The sequence below is a fragment of the Cnephaeus nilssonii genome (assembly GCF_951640355.1).
Source record: "Cnephaeus nilssonii genome assembly, chromosome: X".
Classification (NCBI taxonomy): Eukaryota; Metazoa; Chordata; class Mammalia; order Chiroptera; family Vespertilionidae; genus Cnephaeus; species Cnephaeus nilssonii.
Window position 1 is genome coordinate 12,204,441 of NC_137071.1, and position 22,316 is coordinate 12,226,756.

General features: G+C 42.5%; 2 protein-coding genes across 3 annotated transcripts in view; one reads left to right on the forward strand and one right to left on the reverse strand.

The window, feature by feature from the left end:
- Positions 1-550: 550 nt before the first annotated feature.
- LOC307096099 (transcription factor SPT20 homolog) overlaps positions 551-22,316 on the reverse strand; it is a gene marked incomplete at both ends in the record, with an annotated part of 77,749 nt that continues 55,983 nt past the window's right edge. The window contains 5 exon segments of the mRNA XM_079765660.1: positions 551-612; positions 615-718; positions 931-1,001; positions 1,043-1,056; positions 1,059-1,160. Of these exon segments, the coding sequence (XP_079621786.1) occupies positions 551-612; positions 615-718; positions 931-1,001; positions 1,043-1,056; positions 1,059-1,160 (353 nt within the window).
- The window catches only part of LOC307095714 (transcription factor SPT20 homolog), a 105,491-nt gene continuing 91,109 nt past the window's right edge, over positions 7,935-22,316 (forward strand). Inside the window, exon 1 of one of the 2 annotated variants that reach the window (XM_079765185.1) lies at positions 7,935-8,037. The gene's annotated coding sequence lies outside the window, so the exon portion shown is untranslated. The remainder of the gene's footprint in view (positions 8,038-22,316) is intronic. The other variant, XM_079765186.1, reaches the window with a different exon arrangement.

Consider the following 22,316-nt stretch of genomic DNA (forward strand, 5'->3'; position numbering starts at 1 on the left):
AGACATCCAAAAAAAAAAAAAAAAAGAAAAGCTTTAAACATGTAATATTTCCTTAGAAGAGCCTTCCTTGAAACTGCTTACTACAGTTATTCTATAAGTAAACTGACAATTGCAGGGAAAAACAATCTACTGCTTACTACAGTTATTATATAAGTAAACTGATAATTGCAGGGAAAAACAATCTAAAATTGCTATTAAATCGGTTTAATATCTTTAATAATTCTATTTCCAAATCCTTTCACAAAAGGGCATTACAGTTTTTCAGTTTATTGCAAACGTATATATATATTTTTTAAAAGTCAGCCCTAATGCTGCAGCTATCATACACATTTTTAATTATTGGCACTATACCGTAAAGCACAATAAAGAACACCTGCTTTGAATAAATGACAGCTCAGGATACTGTTGCCCACATACCATATAGGTTGTTTTACAGCAGATAGTAGTTGGCCAAACTTCAGATGGCAAAATGCTGAGGTTTGAGTGTGATATTGTCCAGCTAGTTATTTCTTGTCACTCTGGACTCCACTGTGGCAGGACACTCATATCCTTAAGATGCAAGGCCTAGCACAAAGCCCCCCACAAATCCACTGGATATCACAGTGTTCTGTCATCCAGTTCTGTTGCCTTTTCAAGCATGTTGTTGATTTCACATGCTGCCTTCTTTGCTCGTTTCTTAATCTGTCTTCTTGCTCTGTGTACACCCTTTTCTTTCTTTCTTTTTTTAAAAATATACTTTATTGATTTTTTACAGAGAGGAAGGGAGAGGAACAGAGAGTTAGAAACATCGATGAGAGAGAAACACCGACCAGCTGCCTCCTGCACACCCCCTACCGGGGATGTGCCCGCAACCAAGGTACATGCCCTTGACCGGAATCGAACCTGGGACCTTTCAGTCCACAGGCCGACGCTCTATCCACTGAGCCAAACCGCTTTCGGCTGTGTACACCCTTTTCAACTTTCTTCCGGCCGATCTGCACATAGCCACTGTGGCTAGCAATCTGCAGGAGAAGAAAGCTACCACCTATTAGTATGTTTCTACCATCGGTCCAGACTGTGGCCCAAAACACAATTCCACCAGTGGTGTCTTCTTGCATACTTAAATCCAACACTTTGGTTCTCACTGGTTTGGCTCAGTGGATAGAGCGTCGGCCTGTGGACTGAAAGGTCCCAGGTTCGATTCCGGTCAAGGGCATGTACATTGGTTGCAGGCACATCCCCAGTAGGGGGTGTGCAGGAGGCAGCTGATCGATGTTTCTCTCTTATCGATGTTTCTAACTCTCTATCCCTCTCCCTTCCTCTCTGTAAAAAAAGTCAATAAAATATATTTAAGAAAAAAAAATAAATCCAACACTTCGTGAGAGTCATCATCACTTTCATACTCTTGGAGAGGGGAGTCTGAGTTGCCCTTATACTGCCAGTGGCCTGTATTGAAGGTCGATGCTCCATCCTTGTCATTTCCACTCTTGTCCCATGTCATTGGCATCACTAATCACGATCAAACTCTTTTGATCTGGTACCTGAAGAGCTACTTCTCACTACTTGATCATGTTTCTGGAAGCAAGTGTTCCCTGTCAGTGATTTTAAAGCCTGTATTATTGCCAGCCTCACAGAGGCTGCTGGGGTCTTGAGTGAATGCAGGCATGCCTGTCACAAGACCTCTGTCCCCATCCAGGAACAACTCTAATATCTTAAGAAACTGGACATCTGTGGAGGTTATGTTTTTTAAAAATTATGTTTTTATTTTATTTTTTTTTTAGAAAGAGAGAGAGGGGAAGGGAGAGGGGTAGAGAGAGAGAAACATCGATGGGAGAGAAACATCATCAATCGGCTGCCTCCTGCATGCCCCACATTGGGGATCAAGCCTGCCACCTGAGCTTGTGCCCTGAGCGGGAATCGACTGCTGACCTCTTGATTCATGGGTCGATGTTTAACCACTGAGCAACACCAGCTCGGCAGGAGGTTATGTTTTAAATGACATCGGATTTACAACTTCAGACTTTCTCAATGTGGTAGGCTTACATAATGCCGCATATATTTGCCTTTTCTTTCCAATAGATGCAGTTCTAACAGCATATTCTCCCCCAGATTTGCCACCCTGACTTCAGACCTTCCAAGGTCCCACTTTTGGGCTATCTGGGTGAATGGCAGATCTATCACGACTTGGATCTGGGCAACTCCATGGTTCCAATAGTCTGATATTCATGGTGAAAATGTTTTCTTGTTCACATTTAACACAGAAGTTTTACTCTAAAGTCTAGCTGACTATCATACTTTAAAACCCAAAGATGATGAGAAAAAAAAAAAACAGAAAGAAAAAAATATTTAAAAAATACCCAAGGATGGGTTATAGAACCCAAAAATGTAGGCCAGGCCCTCTGGCCCCTGCTTTACTGGGGAAGGGACAGGATGGCCAATAACACCCCGTGCATGACCTCTTCCTCTCTGTCTTCTACTGGGGAGAAAGCCAAGTTTTGTGGGATCGGAGAGGTAAAAGATGGAGCATACCCAAGCCTTCAGCCAAGCAAGCACACAACATTGGTTCTTTACTTCATAATCGAAGCCATATGCAGCCTAAAGAAGAACCTGGCAGGTTGTCCTCATCCATTCAACTCAGCTGATGCTCCTATGTCCAGTCCTTCTGCTAATAGAGAGCAACCCCCTTGAACCAGTTCCAGCGTCTTTGCCCCTTCCCCATGTTCCCTGGTCTTTTTATTACCTCTGCCGTGGGCTGTCTGTTTTACTGACCTCCGTCCAGTTCCCCTTTTGGTGGGGGAGGGGGAACTTTAGATCCTGAAGGTGGAAGTGGACATCATGGGGCTGTAACAAAGCAATCAGACGTTTGGAACTTTATTTTTTTTATTTTAATTAAAAAAAAATATATTTTATTGATTTTTCACAGAGAGGAAGAGAGAGGGATAGAGAGTTAGAAACATCGATCAGCTGCCTCCTGCACACCTCCTACTGGGGATGCGCCCGCAACCAAGGTACATGCCCCTGACCGGAATCAAACCTGGGACCCTTCAGTCCGCAGGCCGACGCTCTATCCACTGAGCCAAACCGGTTTCGGCGTGACGTTTGGAACTTTAGATCCTGAAGGTGGAAGTGGACATCGTGGGAGAAAGTAACAAAGCAATCAGACGTTTCTGTGGAGGATAAAACCTGTTGGTGTATATTTTGAACCTAATTATGCTGAAAGAGTTCATGTCTCCTCAGTTTTTAAGTGCTGTACATATTTTTAAAGAGACTCCTGCTGTTACCTCAGCCTTGTGATGTTTTAGACTCCTGAAGGTGGGGTGGAAAGGAGACACACACACACACACACACACACACACACACACACACACACACACCCCTATCCCTCCATAAATACCAGAGGCAAACTCTGGTACTTTCCATGTTGGTTGAGCTTGGTGCCTGTCTTTCATGGCAGTGAATTTCCTCAGATAGTCTGTGATTGTTGCATGCTCATGTTTGTGTTGGATACTTCCTGCTTGTGTGGCTGTGATGCTGGCTCTGATAATGGAGTTTGTTGTTTTTGTTTTTTTAAAATATGCTTTTATTTATTTCAGAGATGAAGGGAGGGAGGGAGGGAGGGAGGAAAGGAGGGAGGGAGGGAGGGAGGGAGGAAAGGAGGGAGGGAGGGAGGGAGAGAGAGAGAGAGAGAGAGAGAGAGAGAGAGAGAGAGAGAGAGAGAAGAGAAACATCAGTGATGAGAATTATTGATCAGCTCCCTCCTGCACGCCCCACACTGGGGATCGAGCCCACAACCCGGGCATGTGCATTGACTGGGAATTGAACCATGAATGACCTCCTGGTTCATAAGTTGATGCTCAACCACTGAGCCACATCGGCTGGGCATGGAGCTTGTTTTGAGAATTGTAGAGCTGGAGTGAAATGGGCGCTCTCTCTTGGGGATTGCTGGCTTTCTGGGGAAGTTTTAGGCAGAGAACACATGTTGCTACTGTCCATTAGCACAAGCCCTTGGAGAATGAGAGATAGATAGATAGATAGATAGATAGATAGATAGATAGAGAATATTCAGAACTCAAATTAACCACCTAGATTGCTCAGCCCTGTAGGAATGTCTCTTCTGATCCACTAATAAGTCACATACTAGAGGTTGGCAAACACTGCTAGATGACCCTTCAGATTTATAGCAACCCAGAGATTTTAACCATATGAAGAAAGGTTTAAAAGTTGATTGATGGTATGGCCATTTTTGTTAGGTACAAATGGCCACATGCTGAATTTGTCCGTTGTGATGCTGACTCGAGGTGCTCTTAGTTGAGAACAACTGCTCTCTTAGTAATACTCAGATCCTGGCTTTACACATTGCTATGATATAAGTCGACACCATACATATCAAAATCGGCAACAAATTTTAAAAAAGAAAATCACAGAAATCACTTAGAATTGTATTATTTTTTCTTTGAAAATTAATCATTAATATGGTTGAAGGTGCTAGTCTCAAGGGAATGGGTGCCAGCTCACAGTGAAGGGTGCCATCTACTGGATTTACTAATAATATTCTCTCTAACAACACCAGGACTGGAGTCTTTTGGATACTATTTCCTCCATTCCTGGAGCACTCCCTCCCTCTCTCCCACTGGCCCCATTAAAAAAAAAAATTTATTTATTGATTTTAGAGAGAGAGGAAGAGAGAGAGAGAGAGAGAGAGAGAGAGAGAGAGAGAGAGAAACATCAATTTGTTGTTCCACTTATTCATGCACTCATTGGACTTATTTATGCATTAATTGGTTGTTTCTTGTATGTGCCCTGACTGGGTATTGAACCCACAACCTTGGCTTATCAGAATGATACGCTAACCAGCTGAGCTACCCGACCAGGGCCCACTGGGCCCATTTTAACACAGCATAAACGGAGCACAGAACCTTCACGGGGCTGTGGTAGCAGCTTCTGAATCGGATCCTGACAACGCTCATCTCTCCTTGAGTGTGTGAGGCATCAGTCATTTGCTTCTAGTAAAGAGAATATAACAAAAGTGATGGGATGTCCCTTTTGAGATTGGGTTACAAAAGACGGTGACCTGTATCTTCATCACAAACTGTCTCTCTCTGATGCCTCTTGCTTGCTTGTTGTGATGAAGCCAGCTGCCGTGCTGTGAGCTACACCATGGGGAGGTCCACGTGGCGGGGACCTGAGGGCAGCCTCTTGCTGACAACCAATGAGAACCTGAGGCCCTCATTGGAACCGAGATCCTCAGTCCAGCAGCTTGTGAGAGACACAGTCCTGCCAACAACCTCTGATCCGGCTTGAAAGCAGCTCCTTCTCCCGTAGAGCCTTCAGATGAAACTGCAGCCCCAGTCAACACCTTGACTGTAGCACCATAAGAATTCCGGATCCACAGAAGCTGTGAGAGAATAAGTGTTATTTTGAGCCCTTAAGTTTGGGGATAATTTTTTAGGCAGCAGTAGGTAACTAATTCAAGGGCCAGTGCTGGCTCACTATTTTGATGGATATCAAAAGCTTCAGAGGTTTCCTGTTTGAATTTGGCTCGATAAACCTCATAAAGACTTTCTATTGTGCCTGGCTGGTTAGCCTGTTAGACCTTGCATCACCAGGGGTGTACTTCTGGAAGCTCCTGGGGCCACTTAGACTATAGTCTTGCAAAGAGGATGTTACAAAAGGCAGGTCTTTACCACACACCAGGTGAGTGAACATTTTAAGGTACATCTACTTTCCAAAGTAACATGCATTATTTTTTATTATTAATTTTCAATTGTAAGCATAAAACACGAACACATTCTCCTGGTGAAAATAAGGACATAGATACAGATAAAGTCCTCTTCAACAGTAACCTGATCTAGGCCTCTCTGCTCCCCACCCCCCTCCACTCTTTATTATGAATTTGGAGTAAATCTTTCCAGAACTTAAAAAAAAATTATATAAACATGCATGTGCTTGTTTTTACAAAAATAATACTCTCTTGAAATATCATTCACTTCTTTCACTCCTCCTTGCTTTCCCCCCTACCCCCCACTCAGCCATCTCATCCAGTTTTGAAATCCCACTTGATACATATGGATCTAGTTCATTCTTGGCTATGAAATGAGGACCCCATGTTTTACTTCTCTATGTCATAGGATAGCCTTTAGGTTGTTTCCGGATGTTGACTCTTACGCTCCGTGCCGCAGTGAACATCACCTGCCGTCTGTGCCGGAGTGTGTTTTCTAGGGCAGACGCCTCACAGGGGAGATGCTGGGTCATGTAACATGCACACTGCAGTCTTAGCGACACTGGCCAAATTGCTTGACAAAATGGCTGTGCCACTTGAAGTACGGAAAGTGCCCATTTGCCCTAAGCCTTGCCAAAATACCATATTTTCCAGTCTGGTGGGTGAAAAATGATTTCTCGTTGTTTAAGTTTGTAGTCCCTTGGTTATTAGTGAGGTTGAAAATCTTTCCATGTGTTCATTGGCAGGTTTTTCTCTTTTTCTGTAGGGCTCTTGGGAGAGCAGGTGTGTGTGTGTGTGTGTGTGTGTGCGCGCGTGCGCATGCACACGTGCGTGTGCATGTGTGTGTACGCACGCGGGTGTGCATGTGCGTGTGTGCGCGTGCATGTGTGTGTGTGTGTGTAGTGGGGGAGGGTGTGGATCTGACCTTGGATGCCAGCTGCCCAGAGGCGTTGCCCACCAGTTCTGAGAACATCGGCTTCCCATTACTGTGAGCACTAGGAGAGCCTGTGAGAAACTGAGCTCACGTGCAGCCTCTCTTTGGTTTTTGTGTTTTTTAATGTTTTATTTTTTTAAATTTTATTATTTTAAAAAATATTTGTTTTTTTTTAAAATTTCTTTATTGATTAAGGTATCACATATTTGTCCTCATCCCCCCATTCCCATCCCACACCCCTCCCCACGGATGCCCCCACCCCTCTGTTGTCCTTAACCGCTGGTTAGGCTCGTATGCATGCACACAAGTCCTTTGGTTGATCTCTCCCCTTTACCCCCACCCTTCCCTACCCTCCCTCTGAGGCTCGACAGTCCGATCCATGCCTCCTTGTTTCTGGGTCTGTTCTTGTTCATCAGTCTATGTTGTTCATTATTTCCCCTAGATGAGTGAGATCATGTGCTATTAGAAATACACTTATAAGAACCGAAAATGAGACAAGCAATAATGGTTATGGTGACAGGCAAATGAATCAGTCTGTAGTGAGTTTCTTTTTAAAAAATATTTGTATTGGTTTCAGAGAGGAAGGGAGAGGGAGAGAGAGACAGAAACATCAATGATGAGGTAGAATCATGGATCGGCTGCCTCCTGCACACCCCACACTGGGGATCGAACCCACAGCCCCGGCATGTGCCCCGACCAGGTATCCAACCGAACCATGACCTCCTGGTTTATATAGTTCGATGCTCAACCACTGAGCCACGCTGGCTGGGCCAGCCTCTCTCTTTGGGATGAGGAAGAGACCCTGGTTTCAGCAGGGACAATAATCTAGAGAGCCACTGTGGTGACAAACTGCTGGCCTCTTCCCCATACTACTGTGTGAAGTCCAAACCAGGGGGTTATGAGATTGGCTTGGTTACTTGCCTCTGATTAATACAAGATAGATTGCTGCCGCCCTATGGGGCAGGGCAGGGCAGAGGACCCATGGGAGTGAGGGGCCTCCCGTGGGTAAATTAATGGAAGACTACAGGACGCCTACCCAGGCAGGACGGACAGGGCACAGACTCTCAGGGATTAGAATTCGGGGACACCTCCCACAGCAAGGCAAGAGTATTAGGACTGTGTGATGGAGGCCGCAAACCTCACGACGGGTTGCAAAAACAAAGATTAGAGATGATCCTCACATTCCTTGCCTTGCGAAATATGGACATTTAAAAGAATCTCTCGCGTCTTTGACTGACTCCTTTCTCCATCTACATGAAGATGGAGGCTTGTTACTTAAACTGTAGGTTACAGAATTGTGATGGAATTTGAAGAGGAACAGATCGGATCCAAAGATCTCTATCTTGCAGCTGGACACAGAAACTTAGGAGACTTTGAGACTTTGGTGTGTCTCTTTTTGGGAAGTGTGAGTACATTTTATGTTGTAAGGGGAGGAGGGGGCGAGGAATCACATTATTTTAGAGAACAGAATTTTGGAAAGTGTGTATAGGGGAAGATGGGTTATGTGAATAATGAGAGACCAAAGGAATGGACTGTTTTGGGAGGGAAGCGGGACACCACCTACCAGTTTGTCCGTTCTAACAGCAAGCCTGATTACTTCTGGGCAATTCCCGAGGTGCATAGGATCTTGGTGGAAAGATAAATTGAGGACCTGGCAGGACTTCTGCTGCAGAAACTTAAAGAGGCCCCTGAAGGCTCCATCTGCCAGATTCTTCCTCTAATCTTTGCAACAGAGCCAAAGTGTCGGCATGTTGCCTAAAGTATGTGCGGGTGACTCAGTCTTCTGGAACTTTTAATCTTTTAATCCTAAACGGAGTGAAGCAAATGAATTCATTCATTCCAGTGCCTGTGCTGGAAAAGATGGTCAAGCCACTCCAGTCATACAGGCTCTCCTTGGTTCGGTTTTGTTCCATGGGATGAATATATTTCCATTGATTTATCCGTTCTCTGTCAACATCTGGGGCTATCTCAAACACTGCTGCTGGCAACATTTTTGCACTTCGCTTTTTTTTTTCGTGCACATGTTCAGCGCGCACATTTCTCTTGGGCACATACCCAGGAATAAAATTGCTAGGTCGTCATTTTAACAGAGATTAAACACGCATCTTTAAGTTATTAAAGTCTGATGTTAACTGGTCTTTTTGTCTGCTTCCAGTACCATGCAGGAACCTTAGAAGATTCCATTTATACCTCCTCCTGACCTATACGCCATTGTAGTTGTGTATATTGAGACTCTCCAAACAGGATTATCATTTTGTGCAGTCAATATGAATTTAGAACTGCCCATGTATTTACTTTCTTTGCTCTTCAGTCTTCCTGCAAATCTATCTGGGTTCGTTTTGCTTCAGCCTGAAGGACACCCGTTAGCATTTTCTTTCAGGAATTCTACCGGTGATGAATTCCACCAGTCTGGTGTCCAAACATATTCTTCTTTCACCTTCATTTTGAAGGATATTTTCATTAAATATATAATCTGAAATAGGCAGCTACTTACTCGCAACACTTCAAATATATTTTCTTTTCTTCTAACTTGTTCTGTTGAAAAATTAATTCTTTTTCAATTTTTATATCAATATGGACTCACGGATATTTATTGTATAAATGAATACTGACTATTTTATACATGGGCATCAGTATGGACTCATGGATATTTATTTTATAAATATAACTTTAGCCCTGGCTGGTCTAGCTCAGTTGGTTGGGTCGTCCCATGCACCGAAAGGTTGCAGGTTCAATTCTGGTCAGGGCACATGCCCCAGTTTTGGGCTCGATCCCTGATAGGGGGCTTGCAGGAGGCAGCTGATTGATGTATCACTCTCACATAGATGTTTCTCTCTTGCTCTCCTTTTCCCTTCCTCTCTCTCTAAAAATCAATAAAAAATCTGTTAAAAATATAACTTTAGGTTATAGTTCATCACTACATTATTTACTTTGTTTTTCTTGTCCCAATTGTTCCAGCTTTGGCCATTAGTAGCTCCTTCGGGTTGTCTCCTATGTTCCTTTGTGATACACCCATGGTTTTGTTTATTGAGCCTTTTTTTTTTTTAACTTTTAGGCACTTCAAGATGCTCCTCATTCATCTTATGTTTTTCCTGCCCCAGTCCTAGAACAACCTTTTCTCCAATGAGCCCTGGTTCCTTTTATTGGAGAATGGTATTGGAAACCAAGAAGGGTCACTTTTTATACTTTTTCCTTCTTGTAGATATTTTTAATCATGTATTTTATTTCTTTATTATTATTTTTTAAAATACATCTTTATTGATTTTAGAGAGGAAGGGAGAGGGGGAGAGAGAGATAGAAACACCAATGATGAGAGAGAATTGATCGGCTGCCTCCTGCACCCCGTACAATGGGGATCGAGTCTATAACCTGGGCATGTGCCCTGACCGGGAATCGAACCCTGACCTCCTAGTTCATAGGTTGATGCTCAATCACTGAGCCACGCTGGCTGGGCTATTTTATTTCTTTAAATAAAGTAAGTATTTCTCCCCCACCCCCCCAAAAAAAATCTGTATCCAAAGGTTTGGTTAAGTCTGATTCTGCAGTCTGTTGTTTCAGCTGGTTCAACTCATGGTGACTTACTCTCCTATAAGTTTGTTTATTTTCTAACTTATACCAATGACTGGACTTGAAAAATTATTTTGTAGATTCACTGAAGCCTAGGATGAAGCTGCTTTTCTCCAAAAAAACGTTGCCTCTGCTTTTTCTTCTTGGGGGAGTCCCAATCTGGAACCACTTTAAACCAGGTACACAACTCTAATTTCCCAGAACTACTTAGGCAATGTGAACCTGAGCTGCAAGTTCACGGTCACAACTTCACAGGGAAGGATTTCTCCTTCCCCTCCCTTTTTTTTTTCCTGCTCTAAATATCGGCAGGCCGGTGAGGTCCCAGCTTAACATGGGAAAGAGCTCCGGTTACAGCCATCCTTGTTTTACTTCGTTTTGCTTTATTGCACTTCACAGATGTTGTGTTTTTTACAAGTCCAAGGCAAGACCCTCCACCAGCAAAAAGATTACGACTGCTTTCTTGCGATGATTTATTAAGGAGGGTCTGGGACGGAACCTACAATATCTCCAAGGTCTGCCTGTACGTTCCCCACTGTGGGCAGGCACTGGCATTGTTCTGTGTTCACATTTCCCCATTTGAGCCACTAAAATCGAAGCACAAGTGTTCCTTATTAGCACATCCCTTGGGATAAAAACCAATTCTGGGCTTTGAAACTGTTTCGTTCTGGAGGCTCCTGCTTTCTCTTGGCCTGATATTTCCTTACTCTTTCATTAGCTTTTCAATGCCCTGAAGATTTAAAAAATGTACTCAGTGGGATGCTATGTTCAAATCATACAGCTAATTTCCTGGAAATAGCTTTTCTTTTTTTTTTTTTTTTCCAATCAAGGGACTCTGCCTTTCTTCAGTTCTGGAAAATTCTTAGACATTATCTCCTTAAATATTGCCACTTCCTGATTCTTTCTAGTTTCACTCTCTGGAACTTTCATTAAATATGTTTTGGTGCCTCTCCACCTAGCCTCCTCGCCCTTAATTACTTTTTCATATTTTCAATCGTTTTGTGACTGTGCTGCCTCTGAGTGATTTCAGAAGTTCTGGCTCCTAAATCCCTAATTCACCTTGTTTATCTCATTATGGTGGGCCATTTGTCAGTTTGGTCTCAGATTCATTCCCTAACCTAGTGTGTTCCATGTTACAAGGAACTATGTATCCCATGATCCCTTCTGGGTAGTTTGGCCAAAGGAAGGTATTGGCAGATGCCTTGAGGGAGAGGGAGGGGAGAAACTGCGGTATTTCTCTCCCTCGGTCTTGGCTTTGGGTAACGTATCTGGGAGCCACTGTGTCTCCTTTGAGCCTCCATCTCCTGCCAGAAGCTGTAACGTCCATGGCCACAGCAGCTGTGACTCTAGTTCCCATGGATGGCTGTAAATGCTAGGGTTTGATAACAATCTTCTTTATTGCCCTTTCAGCCATAGGGGTGGTAGCAGCTTCCTGCTTTTTTGTAAAATCTCTGGGATGCATCCCGGTCCCCTCCTGTCTTCTCATTCCTCTGTCACCTGTGTAATACATTCCTTGTAGTTATGTTCTCTTTGTTGGAAATACCTAGAGATATTTTTTCTTTTCCTGACTGGACCTTGAGTCATCCGCCATCTAAAACATTGTTTCAGTGTTTTAAAAAACATGTCCAAGATTTTCATCTGTTCTTGATTCATAGCCACCTGCTTTTTTGTGTGTTGATTTTAAATACATTTATTTTAAAATCTTTTTCAGATTGTTCTATTATTTCTACTGGATTCTGTGTGACTCCTCTTACATGTTGGCTTCCTTTTGTGGCGTTGGGTTTCATTGTGGCCTTTGTAATTGTTGTTTTTTGAATGCTTATCTTCATGGAAGCTTTTTTTCTCTCCCACTCACTGTCCCTGGAAACTGGTTTTATGATTCTCTCTCTCTTTTTGGATTGTCTCATTTTTAAAAAATTAGATCTTTATTATTGAAAGTATTACATATGTCCCATTTTTTGTCCCCATTGACCCCTTCTAGCTCGCCCCTGCCCCCCACCCCAGGCCCTCATCACCCTATTGTCTGTGCCCATGGATTATGCATATATGCATACAAGTTCTTTGGTTGATCTCTTCCCACCCACCCACCCTCCCCTGCTTTCCCTCTGAGATTTGATAGTCTGTTCTATGCTTCTATGTCTCTGGATCTATTTTGTTTATCAATTTTATTCATTAGATTCCACATATGAATGAGATCAAGTGATACTTGTCTTTCTCTGACTGGTTTATTCCACTTAGCATAATACTCTCCAGGTCCCTCCAGGCTGTCTCAAAGGATAAGAAATCCTTCTTTTTTATTGCTGCATAGTATTCCATAATGTAAATGTAGCACAGTTTTTTTATCCACTTGTTTACTGATGGGCACTAGGGCTGTTTCCAAATCTGAGCTTTTGTAAATTGCACTGCTATGCACATAGGGGTGCATACATTCTTTCTGAATGGTGCTTCGGATTTCTTAGGATATATTCCTAGAAGTGGGACCAGTGGGTCAGATGGCATTTCCACATTTAATTTTTTGAGGAAACTCCGTGCTGTTTTCCACAGTGGCTGCACCAGTCTGCATTCCCACCATATGTCATATATTTCTGCTCTAACCTAGGCATGTGCCCTTGACCAGTGTACTAGGGTTCCCTTTTCTCCACACCCTCACCTGCACTTGTCATTTGTTGATTTGTTGATGGTAGCCATTCTGAGATATGTGAGGTGATACCTCATTGTCATTTTAATTTGCTTCTCTCAGATTATTAGTGACTTTGAGCATTTTTTCATATGTTTCTTGGCCATCTGTATGTCTACTTTGGAGAAGTATCTATTTAGGTCCTTTGCCCATTTTTAAATTGGATTGTTTGTCTTCCTTTTGTTAAGTTGTATGAGTTTCTTATATATTTTGGATATTAACCCTATATCAGATGTATCATTGGTAAATATGTTCTCCCATACAGTGGACCCTCTTTTCATTTTGCTGATGGTTTCTTTTGCTGTGCAGAAGCTTTTTATTTTGATGTAGTCCCATTTGTTTATTTCTTTGCCCTAGGTGATGTGTCTGTAAACATATTGCTACAAGAGATGTCTGAGATTTTGCTGCCTATGGTTTCTTCTAGGATTTTTATGGTTTCATGACTTACTAGTACATTTAAGTCTTTTATCCATTTTGAGTTTATTTTTGTGTATGGTGTAAGTTGGTGATCTGGTTTCATTTCTTTGCATGCATCTGTCCAATTTTCCCAACACCATTTATTGAAGAGACTGTCTTGACTCCATTGTATATTCTTGCCTCCTTTGTCAAATATTAATTGAACAAAATGGCTTGGATCAATTTCTGGGTTCTCTGTTCTGTTCCATTGATATGCCTGTTCTTGTGCCAGTACCAGGCTGTTTTGAGTATGGTGACTTTGTAGTGTAACTTGATATCTGGTATTGTGATCCCACAAACTTTGTTCTTCTTTCTCAAGATTGCTGTGGCTATTCTGGGTCTTTTTTGTTCCATATAAATTTTTGGAGTATTTATTTGTTCTAGATCTGTGAAATATGCCATTGGTATTTTAATAGGGATTGCATTGAATGTATAGATTGCTTTGGGTAGTATGGACATTTTAATGGTGTTAATTCTACCAATCCATGACCATGGTATATTCTTCCACTTGTTTATATCTTCCTCTATCTCTTTTTCCAAAGTCCTGTAGTAGTTTTCTGAGTACAAGTCTTTTACCTCCTTGGTTAAGTTTATTCCTAAGTATCTTAATTTTTTTGTTGCAATGGTAAATGGGATTGTTTAGTTTCTCTTTCTGAGAATTCATTATTGGTGTATAAAAATGCCATTGATTTCTGGATGTTAATTTTGTATCCTGCTACATTGCCAAATTCATTTATTAAATCTAGTAGATTTGGTGGAGTCTTCAGTGTTTTCTATGTACAATACCATGTCATCTGTGAATAATGAGAGTTTTACTTACTCCTTTCCTATTTGGATGCCCTTTATTTCTTCTTGTCTGATTGCTATGTCTAGCACTTCCAGTACTATGTTGAATAAGAGTGGTGAAAGCAGACATCCCTGTCTTGTTTCTGTTCTTAGGGGAAATGGTCTTAGTTTTTCCCCACTAAGTGTGATGTTTGCTGTAGGTTTGTCATATATGGTCTTTATTATGTTGAGGTATGATCCCTGTATTCCCACTTTGCTGAAAGTTTTTATAAAAAATGGGTGTTGGATTTTGTCAAATGCTTTTTTGGGGCCTATTGATATGATCATATGACTTTTGTCTTTCCATTTGTTTATGTGATGTATCACCTTTATTGATTTGTGAATTTGGTACCAGCCTTGCATCCCTGGAATAAATCCCACTTGGTCATGGTGTATGATCTTTTTAATATATTGCTGGATCCAATTTGCTAATATTTTGTTGAGGATTTTAGCATCCATGTTCATCAGGGATATTGGCCTGTAGCTCTCTTTCTTTATAGAGTCTTTATCTGGTTTTGGAATTATGATAATGCTGGCTTATAAAAAGGGCTTAGAAGTGTTCCTTCCTCTTGGATTTTTTGGAATAGTTTGAGGAGGACAGGTGTTCATTCTTCTTTGAATGTTTGGTAAAACTCCCCTGTGAAGCCATCCAGACCAAGGCTTTTGTTTGCTGGGAGTTTTTATTTAATTTTATTACTTCTTCAATTTCATCTGTTGTTATTGGCCAACAGGTTTTCTGATTCTTCCTGATTCATTTTTGGGAGATTATATTTTTCTAGGAATTTGTCCATTTCATCCACATTGTCTAGTTTGTTGGCATATAGTTGTTCACAGTATTTTCTTACAATCCTTTGTATTTCTGTGGTGTCAGTTGTGAGTTCTCTACTTTCGTTTCTGATTTTATTTATTTGGATCCTCTCGCTTTGTTTCATTTATTTTTCAAATTTTTTTTATTGATTAAGGTATTACATATGTCCATATCTCCCCAATTGGCATCCCCCCTCACTTTGTTTCTTGATGGGTCTGGCTAATGGTTCATCAATCTTGCTTATCTTTTCATAGAACCAGCTCTTGGTTTCTTTGATTTTTTTGTATTTTTTTTAAGTCTCTATGTCATTTATTTCTACTCTAATCTTTATTATTTCTTTCCTTCTACTCACTCTGGGCTTTTCTTGTTGTTCTCTTTCTAATTCTTCTCTTTTTATTTTATTTATATATATATTTATTAATTTTTAGAGAGGAAGGGAGAAGGAGAAGTAGATAGAAACATCAATTATGAGAGAGAATCACTTATTGGCTGCCTCCTGTATACCCCCCACTGGGGATTGAGCCCACAACCTAGGCATGTGCCCTTGACCAGAATCGAACCTGGGACCCTTCAGTCTGCAGGCTGACGTTCTCTATCCACTGAGCCAAATCAGCTAGGGCCTCTTTCTAATTCTTTAAGTTATAGGGTTAAATAGTTTATTATTAATTTTTCTTGTTTTTTTGAGGTAGGCCTGTAGTGCTAGGAACTTCTTTTGCTGTGTTCCAGATATTTTGGGTTGTTGTACGTTCATTGTCATTTGTCTCCAGGAAGTTTTTTATTTTTCTTATCTCATTGATAACCCATTCATTGTTTAATAACATGCTATTTAGCCTACATGTGTTTGAATGTTTGTGTTTTTACTGTAGTTGATTTCTAATTGCATTTCATTGTGATCTGAGAAGATGCTTGATCTGATTTCAGTCTTCTTGAACTTGTAGAGACTTGTTTTGTGTCCTGAAATGTGGTCTATCTTTGAGAATGACCCTTGTGCACTTGTGAAGAATGTATATTCTGCAGCTTTGGGGTCAAATGTTCTACAAATGTCAATTAAATCCATCTGATTCAATGTGTCATTTAGAGTCACTGTTTCCTTGTTAATTTTTTGTCTGGAAGATCTATCCAGTGCATTCAGTGGGGTGTTAAAATACCCTGTTATGACTGTATTGTGGTTGATATCTCCCTTAAAGTCCTCTAGAAGTCTTTTTATATATTTATTTTTTACATATATATTTTATGTGTTTAGGTGTTCCTATATTGGGTATATATGTGTTTACCAGGGTTATATCACCATCTTGTTTGAATGATAGCCTTACTGGATAGAGTAATCTTGATTTCAGATCCTTGCTTTTCATTACCTTGAATATTTCATGCCATTCTCTTCTGGCCTGTAGAGTTTTGATATGAAATCAGCTGACTGCCTTATGGGAGCTTCTTTGTAGGTAACAGGTTTCTTTTCTCTTGTTTCCTTTAAGGTTCTCTCTTTGTCTTTAATTTTTGGCATTGTAATTATGATGTGTCTGGGCATGGGCCTGTTTGGGTTCTTCTTGCTTGGACTCTCTGTGCCTCCTGAACTTGTGTGAGTTTTTCCTTTACCAGGTTAGGGAAGTTTTCTGCCTTTATTCCATCAAACACGCTCTCTATCTCTTGCTCACTTTTTTTCTCCTTCTGGCACTCCTATTATGCAAATATTGTTACATTTGATATAGTCCCACAGCTCCCTTTAGCTGTCCTGTTTTTTTTAATTGCTTTTTCTTTTTGGTTTTCTGATTGATTTTTCCTACCCTGTATTCTAATTCACTGATCCAATCCTCAGCTTTCCCTAATCTGATGTGTATTCCTTCCAATGTGTTCTTTATTAGTGCTCTGTCATTCTTTATTCTTGACTGGCCTTTTTTCATAGTTACTGTATTTTTTCTCATGCTGTTGAGCATCTTTGCCATCATTATTCTGAACTCTTTATCAGATAAATTTCTTATCTCCATTTTGTTTAGCTCTTCTTTTGGATAATTCTCTTGTTCTTTCATTTTGGGGTTGTTTTTTTGTCTCCCCATTTTGGCTGCCTGTTTGGGTTTGTGTCTATGTATTAGGTAAATCTGCTACAACTCCCAGACTCTACTGCAGGAAAATGTCAGATGCTGTTTCTGACTGGCCCTGAGTACCCTGCGGCCCCCTCTGCTGGGGCTGAGTGCCTTTGGAAAGGATCGAGATGTACACCTGGGTCTGCTTTTCCAGCCCTGGGGCCCAGAAGGAGGTCAGGCAAAGACTCAAAGTCTCCAGAGATCCGTCTCTTCCTGCAGTGTGATTATTATCAGCCTTGATTAGCCTTGGGGTATGAACCACAGAGTGAGGCAAGAGGTCTTTCAACAGGGTGTGGCAACTGCCTTCCCCCAGGCCAAAACCACCTGGATAGCAAAAGTCCCCAGAGAATGATGTCCTCCTCAGTGTGAGGGAATGACTCAGCACAGGAATCTGGGGTGGCTGCCGTCTGAGTTCCAGCCCCAGAGCCCCCAAACCTGGATTCTCCTCACACAGATCCAGTCCACTCTGCCATCCCTCTGTTGGAGCCCAAGGTGAGTGACTGTAATAACCAGAATGGTGAACTGAAGTTTTTTCCCTCAGTGTCTCGCGACCCTGACGAAATAGTACTGTGGACCAGAAGATTTTAGCAAAAGCATGGAAAATTTATTACAAGCAGAGTCACACTCCCCGCATGGGGAGGGGACTCAAATAATGGTTTCCAGTGAAGCTAGTCGGTCTAGGACAGTGGTCGGCAACCTGCGGCTCGTGAGCCGCGGTTTGCCGCTCTGTTGACTAATGAGTTTGCCGACCACTGGGATAGGGGCTTAATCACAAGGAACAACAACAGCCTGTAATTATTGGAATTGAGAGTCTAGGTCAGTGGTTGGCAAATTCATTAGTCAACAGAGCCGCAGTTTGCTGACCACTGGTCTAGGAGTATATATGTGCTATAAGCTTGCTCTATATCTACCTGTGTTGCCACCTGATTCCCTCATTGTTCTTGCCCAGGAAAGGACAGGAACATTCCCTGATCCTATGCGAAGTGCACCTTGTTGTTGCAGGCCCTCCCTTAGTTTCACATCCTGTTCTGTGTCCAAGAACATTCTATTATTTCAGCATGGTTGGTTTCTGTGATTAGGCTGCTCAAACTGCTGTATCTGCCCCTGCCTTTGTTGTCCACTGGACCCCTGCCCCGTCTGCCTGCGTGTCAAGCTAACACCTCTCAGCTGAACACAAAATTTTGTGCATTGGCCCTTTAAGAGGGTGCTTGCATTTCCAGCTGAATCTCACTGGCGGACAGCAACCCTGCTGCTTTACACAGTCAGATGTTCTGCGGACACCTTTCTCACTTCTGCTTCTCTGGGCTTGGAAGCTCAGCTTGGGGTTTAGACCCCAGGGTTCTCAGTGGGAACCCCCCACAGCAGAGCCACAAAGGGAAAGGCAGTTACCACATGCTGTTGAAAGACCTCTGGCCTGACCCTGTAGTTCATATCCTGAGGCTAATCAAGACTGCAGGCAGAGGCATATCTCTGGAGGCTTTGAGTCTTTGCCTGATCTCCTTCTGGCCCTGGGGCTAGGAAAAGCAGACCCTGTTGCACATCGTGGTCCCTCCGGGCCTTCAGCTGCTATCAGTGGGAGCCTGGCCAGTGCTTTCCCATCTCTGCCCTTCCTACTAGTCTCTATGTGGTCTCTACTTTCCATCCTTGGTTATCAGGGTTGTCTGCAGTGGATTTTTCAGGGTGGTTCTTCTGTGTTTTAGTTGTCTTTCCAGTTTGGCCCTGGGAGAATGTCAGCGTAGCTTCCACTTACTTTGCCACCATTTTTAACCCTTTGCACTCGCTTGCTTTTTTCTCGATTCCTTTATTCTACTCGGGATTTAATTTTTTAAATACCCCAGATTTTACAAAGCGCGGCAGTAGAATAAAAAACTGGAGTTTCTTTTCATACAAACTTATTTATTTGGATTTTTTAATATTTCAAATTATTGATACATTCAATAACCGTCACACTTGACATCCGAGTGCAAAAGGTTAAGAGCCCACAAAATTTTTTTACCTATCAGTAACTGCAAGGCGGGTGGGAGCTCGGTTTGCAACCCAGTGGGTGGACAGAGCCACAAAGAGGAAGAAGAGGCAGGAAGGAAGCAAGGGTCCACTCTACCAACCAGTGGGAGAAAGCAGCCAGAGCACAGGACCACGTGGATCAGCCAGCCTTTGACCTGGCACCACTGTGGTTCAGGAGCCTTCCTATGATTGTCTCAAGACAGAATGGCTCCTGGCTTTTGCCTTGTGGGCATGTCACAGTTCCACACCAGCAGCTCACGTGAGATGTATACCTGGTGGCTGGTGCAAATCTCTGTTTCTTGCTCTATGGCAAGCAAGCATTTTGTTTCTAGCTCCACTCCCGAGCAGATCGGTAGAACTTGTTCAGCCTTCAGATACAGCTGGGGGAGCATGTGCTCGGTGCATCAGCTTCCCCACTGGGAATAGGGGGGGGGGAGATTGGTGGTTCCTTATTCCTTGGCTGGAGTTGAAATTTCAGACTGTGGTCAAAAGGTACACACTTCCAGTTATAAGACACATAAGAACTAAGGATGTAATCCTATATAATAAAGAGGTAATATGCAAATTGACCATCACTCCAACACACAAGATGGCCGCCCACATGTGGTCAAAGAAGGCCTCCCCATGTGGATACAAGATGGCCGTCACAAGATGGCCAGCAGGGGAGGACAGTTGGGAGGGACCAGGCCTGCAGGGGAGGGCAGTTAGGGGCGACCAGGCCTGCAAGGGAGGGCAGTTAGGGGTGACCGGGCCAGCAGGGGAAGGCAGTTGGGGGCAAACAGGCCTGCATGGGAGGACAGTTAGGGGTAATCGGGCCAGCAGGGGAGCAGTTAGGCATCAATCAGACTGGCAGGAGAGTGGGACATCCCTCGAGCAGTCGGATATCCCTTCAGGTGTCCCAGATTGGAGAGGGTGCAGGCTGGGCTGAGGGACATCCCCCCACCCCCATCCTCCATGCACGAATTTCATGCACCGGGCCTCTAGTGTACAATATGATGACTGTAGTTAATACTGCTAAATGGTCTCTTTGAAAGTTGTTAAGAGAGTAGATCCTAGAAGTTCTCATCACAAGGAAACATATTTTTTTTCTTTTTTGCATCTCTATGATATGGATGTGAAGTAAACTTATTGTGGTCATCATTTCACAATTTATGTAAGGCAAGCATCTATCGTTTTTACATTTTGGAAACAGAGTGAGGGAAATTTAGCATATATTCACTCTGAGTCAACACAGTTCCTAACCTTAATATAGTCTAAAGCCTTGCCACTCCAAACACGTTCTGTGGAGTGTGTTTTAATTTTTTTGTTGTTAATCCTCACCAGAGGATACTTTTTCCATTGATTTTTTTAGAAAGAGTGGAAGGGAGGGGGAGAGACACACAGAGAGAAACATTGATGTGAGAGAGACACATTGATTAGTTGCCTCCTGCACGTGCCCCGACCGGTTCAGGGATTGAGCCTGCAACTGAGGTAATGTGCCCTTGACCAGAATTGAACCCACAACCCTTCCGTCCGAGGGCCGACGCTTTAACCACTAAGCAACCGCCAGGGCTAAATATTCTTTTATTGATTTTAGAGAGGGGGGGGAGAGAGAAACATTGATTTTTGTTGTCCCACTTATTTATGTATTCATTGGTTGACTTGTATGTGCCCTGACTGGGGATGAAACCCGCAACCTTGGCACATCAGGACAGCACTCTAACCAACTGAGCTATCCGGCCAGGGCCATGTGACATGTGTTTTAAATGCAGAATCTCAGGCCCATCTGAGACTTGCAGAATCCAAAACTGCTCTTTAACAAAACCCAGATGATTTATATACATAGTACAGGTTGAGGGACATTCCTTTAAAGGCCAGTTACCTTCTGTATAACCAAACCGGGCCAAATTAGACCCTTAGAAGCTTTTGTTTCCCTGGTCTCTACCCCTTCCTCCCTCTCCTACCACTTCCCTGTTGATAGAGCTTGAATTTTAGTCACAGTTTGGGGTGAAAGACCATAAATTTTATAAGCGACAATAATTTAGATTTATCATATACTTTGCTTGATTTCTTTGCTCTTTATTGCTTCTTATATCCCGTTGCTTCTTTTAATTTCATTTTTCTCCTTGTTGAAGTTCTTTTGGAGCATCTGGTGTGTTAACATTGTTGAGTCCTTATAATTGAAAATGTCTTTATTTTGTCCTCACTCTTCGGCAATATAAATGGATATAGAATCCAACTTCAAAGATATTTTCCCTCAGCACACATTGCAGATGTTACTCTATTATCTTCTTGCATCCACAAAAAAAAAAAAAGAGGAAACAGAAAACTGTTTATTATGAACAAAATTAATCTTACAGAAAAGTAGCAGGAATAATGTAACGAACCCCTGTGTCTCTCTCCCTTGACTTCAGCAGTTATCACTATTTTTGCATCATTTTGGCTGACAGGAACTCTTACCTCAATCCCCTCCTCATTTTTTTTCAGCTCCTTTTGTTCTGGTAGCTTTTAGGTAGCTCTTTATCTTTCTTGTTCTGAAAAGTTGCCACAGTGTCTACATGTGTGTTGGTTGTTTTTTTTAAAAAAAATACTGATTAGCACTCAGAGATCTTTCTGTATCTAAGACTTGGGTTCAATTCTGGGAATTTCTTGACTGTTCCTGTTTTTTGAATTGTTGCTTTATCTCCTTTTGAAAATGACTTTTAGAGGAATCTTGTAACTACAGCTCTGTGTACACGTCTCTTCATTCTTTTCATGCCTTTATCTCTTTGTGCTGTGTTCTGGGAAAGCTTCTTAATGTAACCTCTCAGCTTCTTGACGTATTCTTCAGCAGTGAACACCCTGTTATTCGCTGATACATTCACCAGCTACATTTTTTAATTCCTCAGCTTGTAATATTTTGGGGTTACAATGCTTGATTGTGGACTTCCCTCCTGTAGAGATGGGGTTTCTGGGGGCTTAACTTGCAGAGGGGCCGGCCACACAGGAGCATGGTGGCTGCAGTGGGACCCCTGGCCTTCCAGTGGTGAGCACCACCATCTTCCTTAGGTGAGGATGTTAGTTGTAACTGACAGGATCCAATAGCTACTTTAAAAAAGCAAGGAAGGCCGAAACCGGTTTGGCTCAGTGGATAGAGCGTCAGCCTGCGGACTCAAGGGTCCCGGGTTCGATTCCGGTTAAGGGCATGTACCTTGGTTGCGGGCACATCCCCAGTGGGGGGTGTGCAGGAGGCAGCTGATCGATGTTTCTCTCTCATCGATGTTTCTAACTCTCTATCCCTCTCTCTTCCTCCC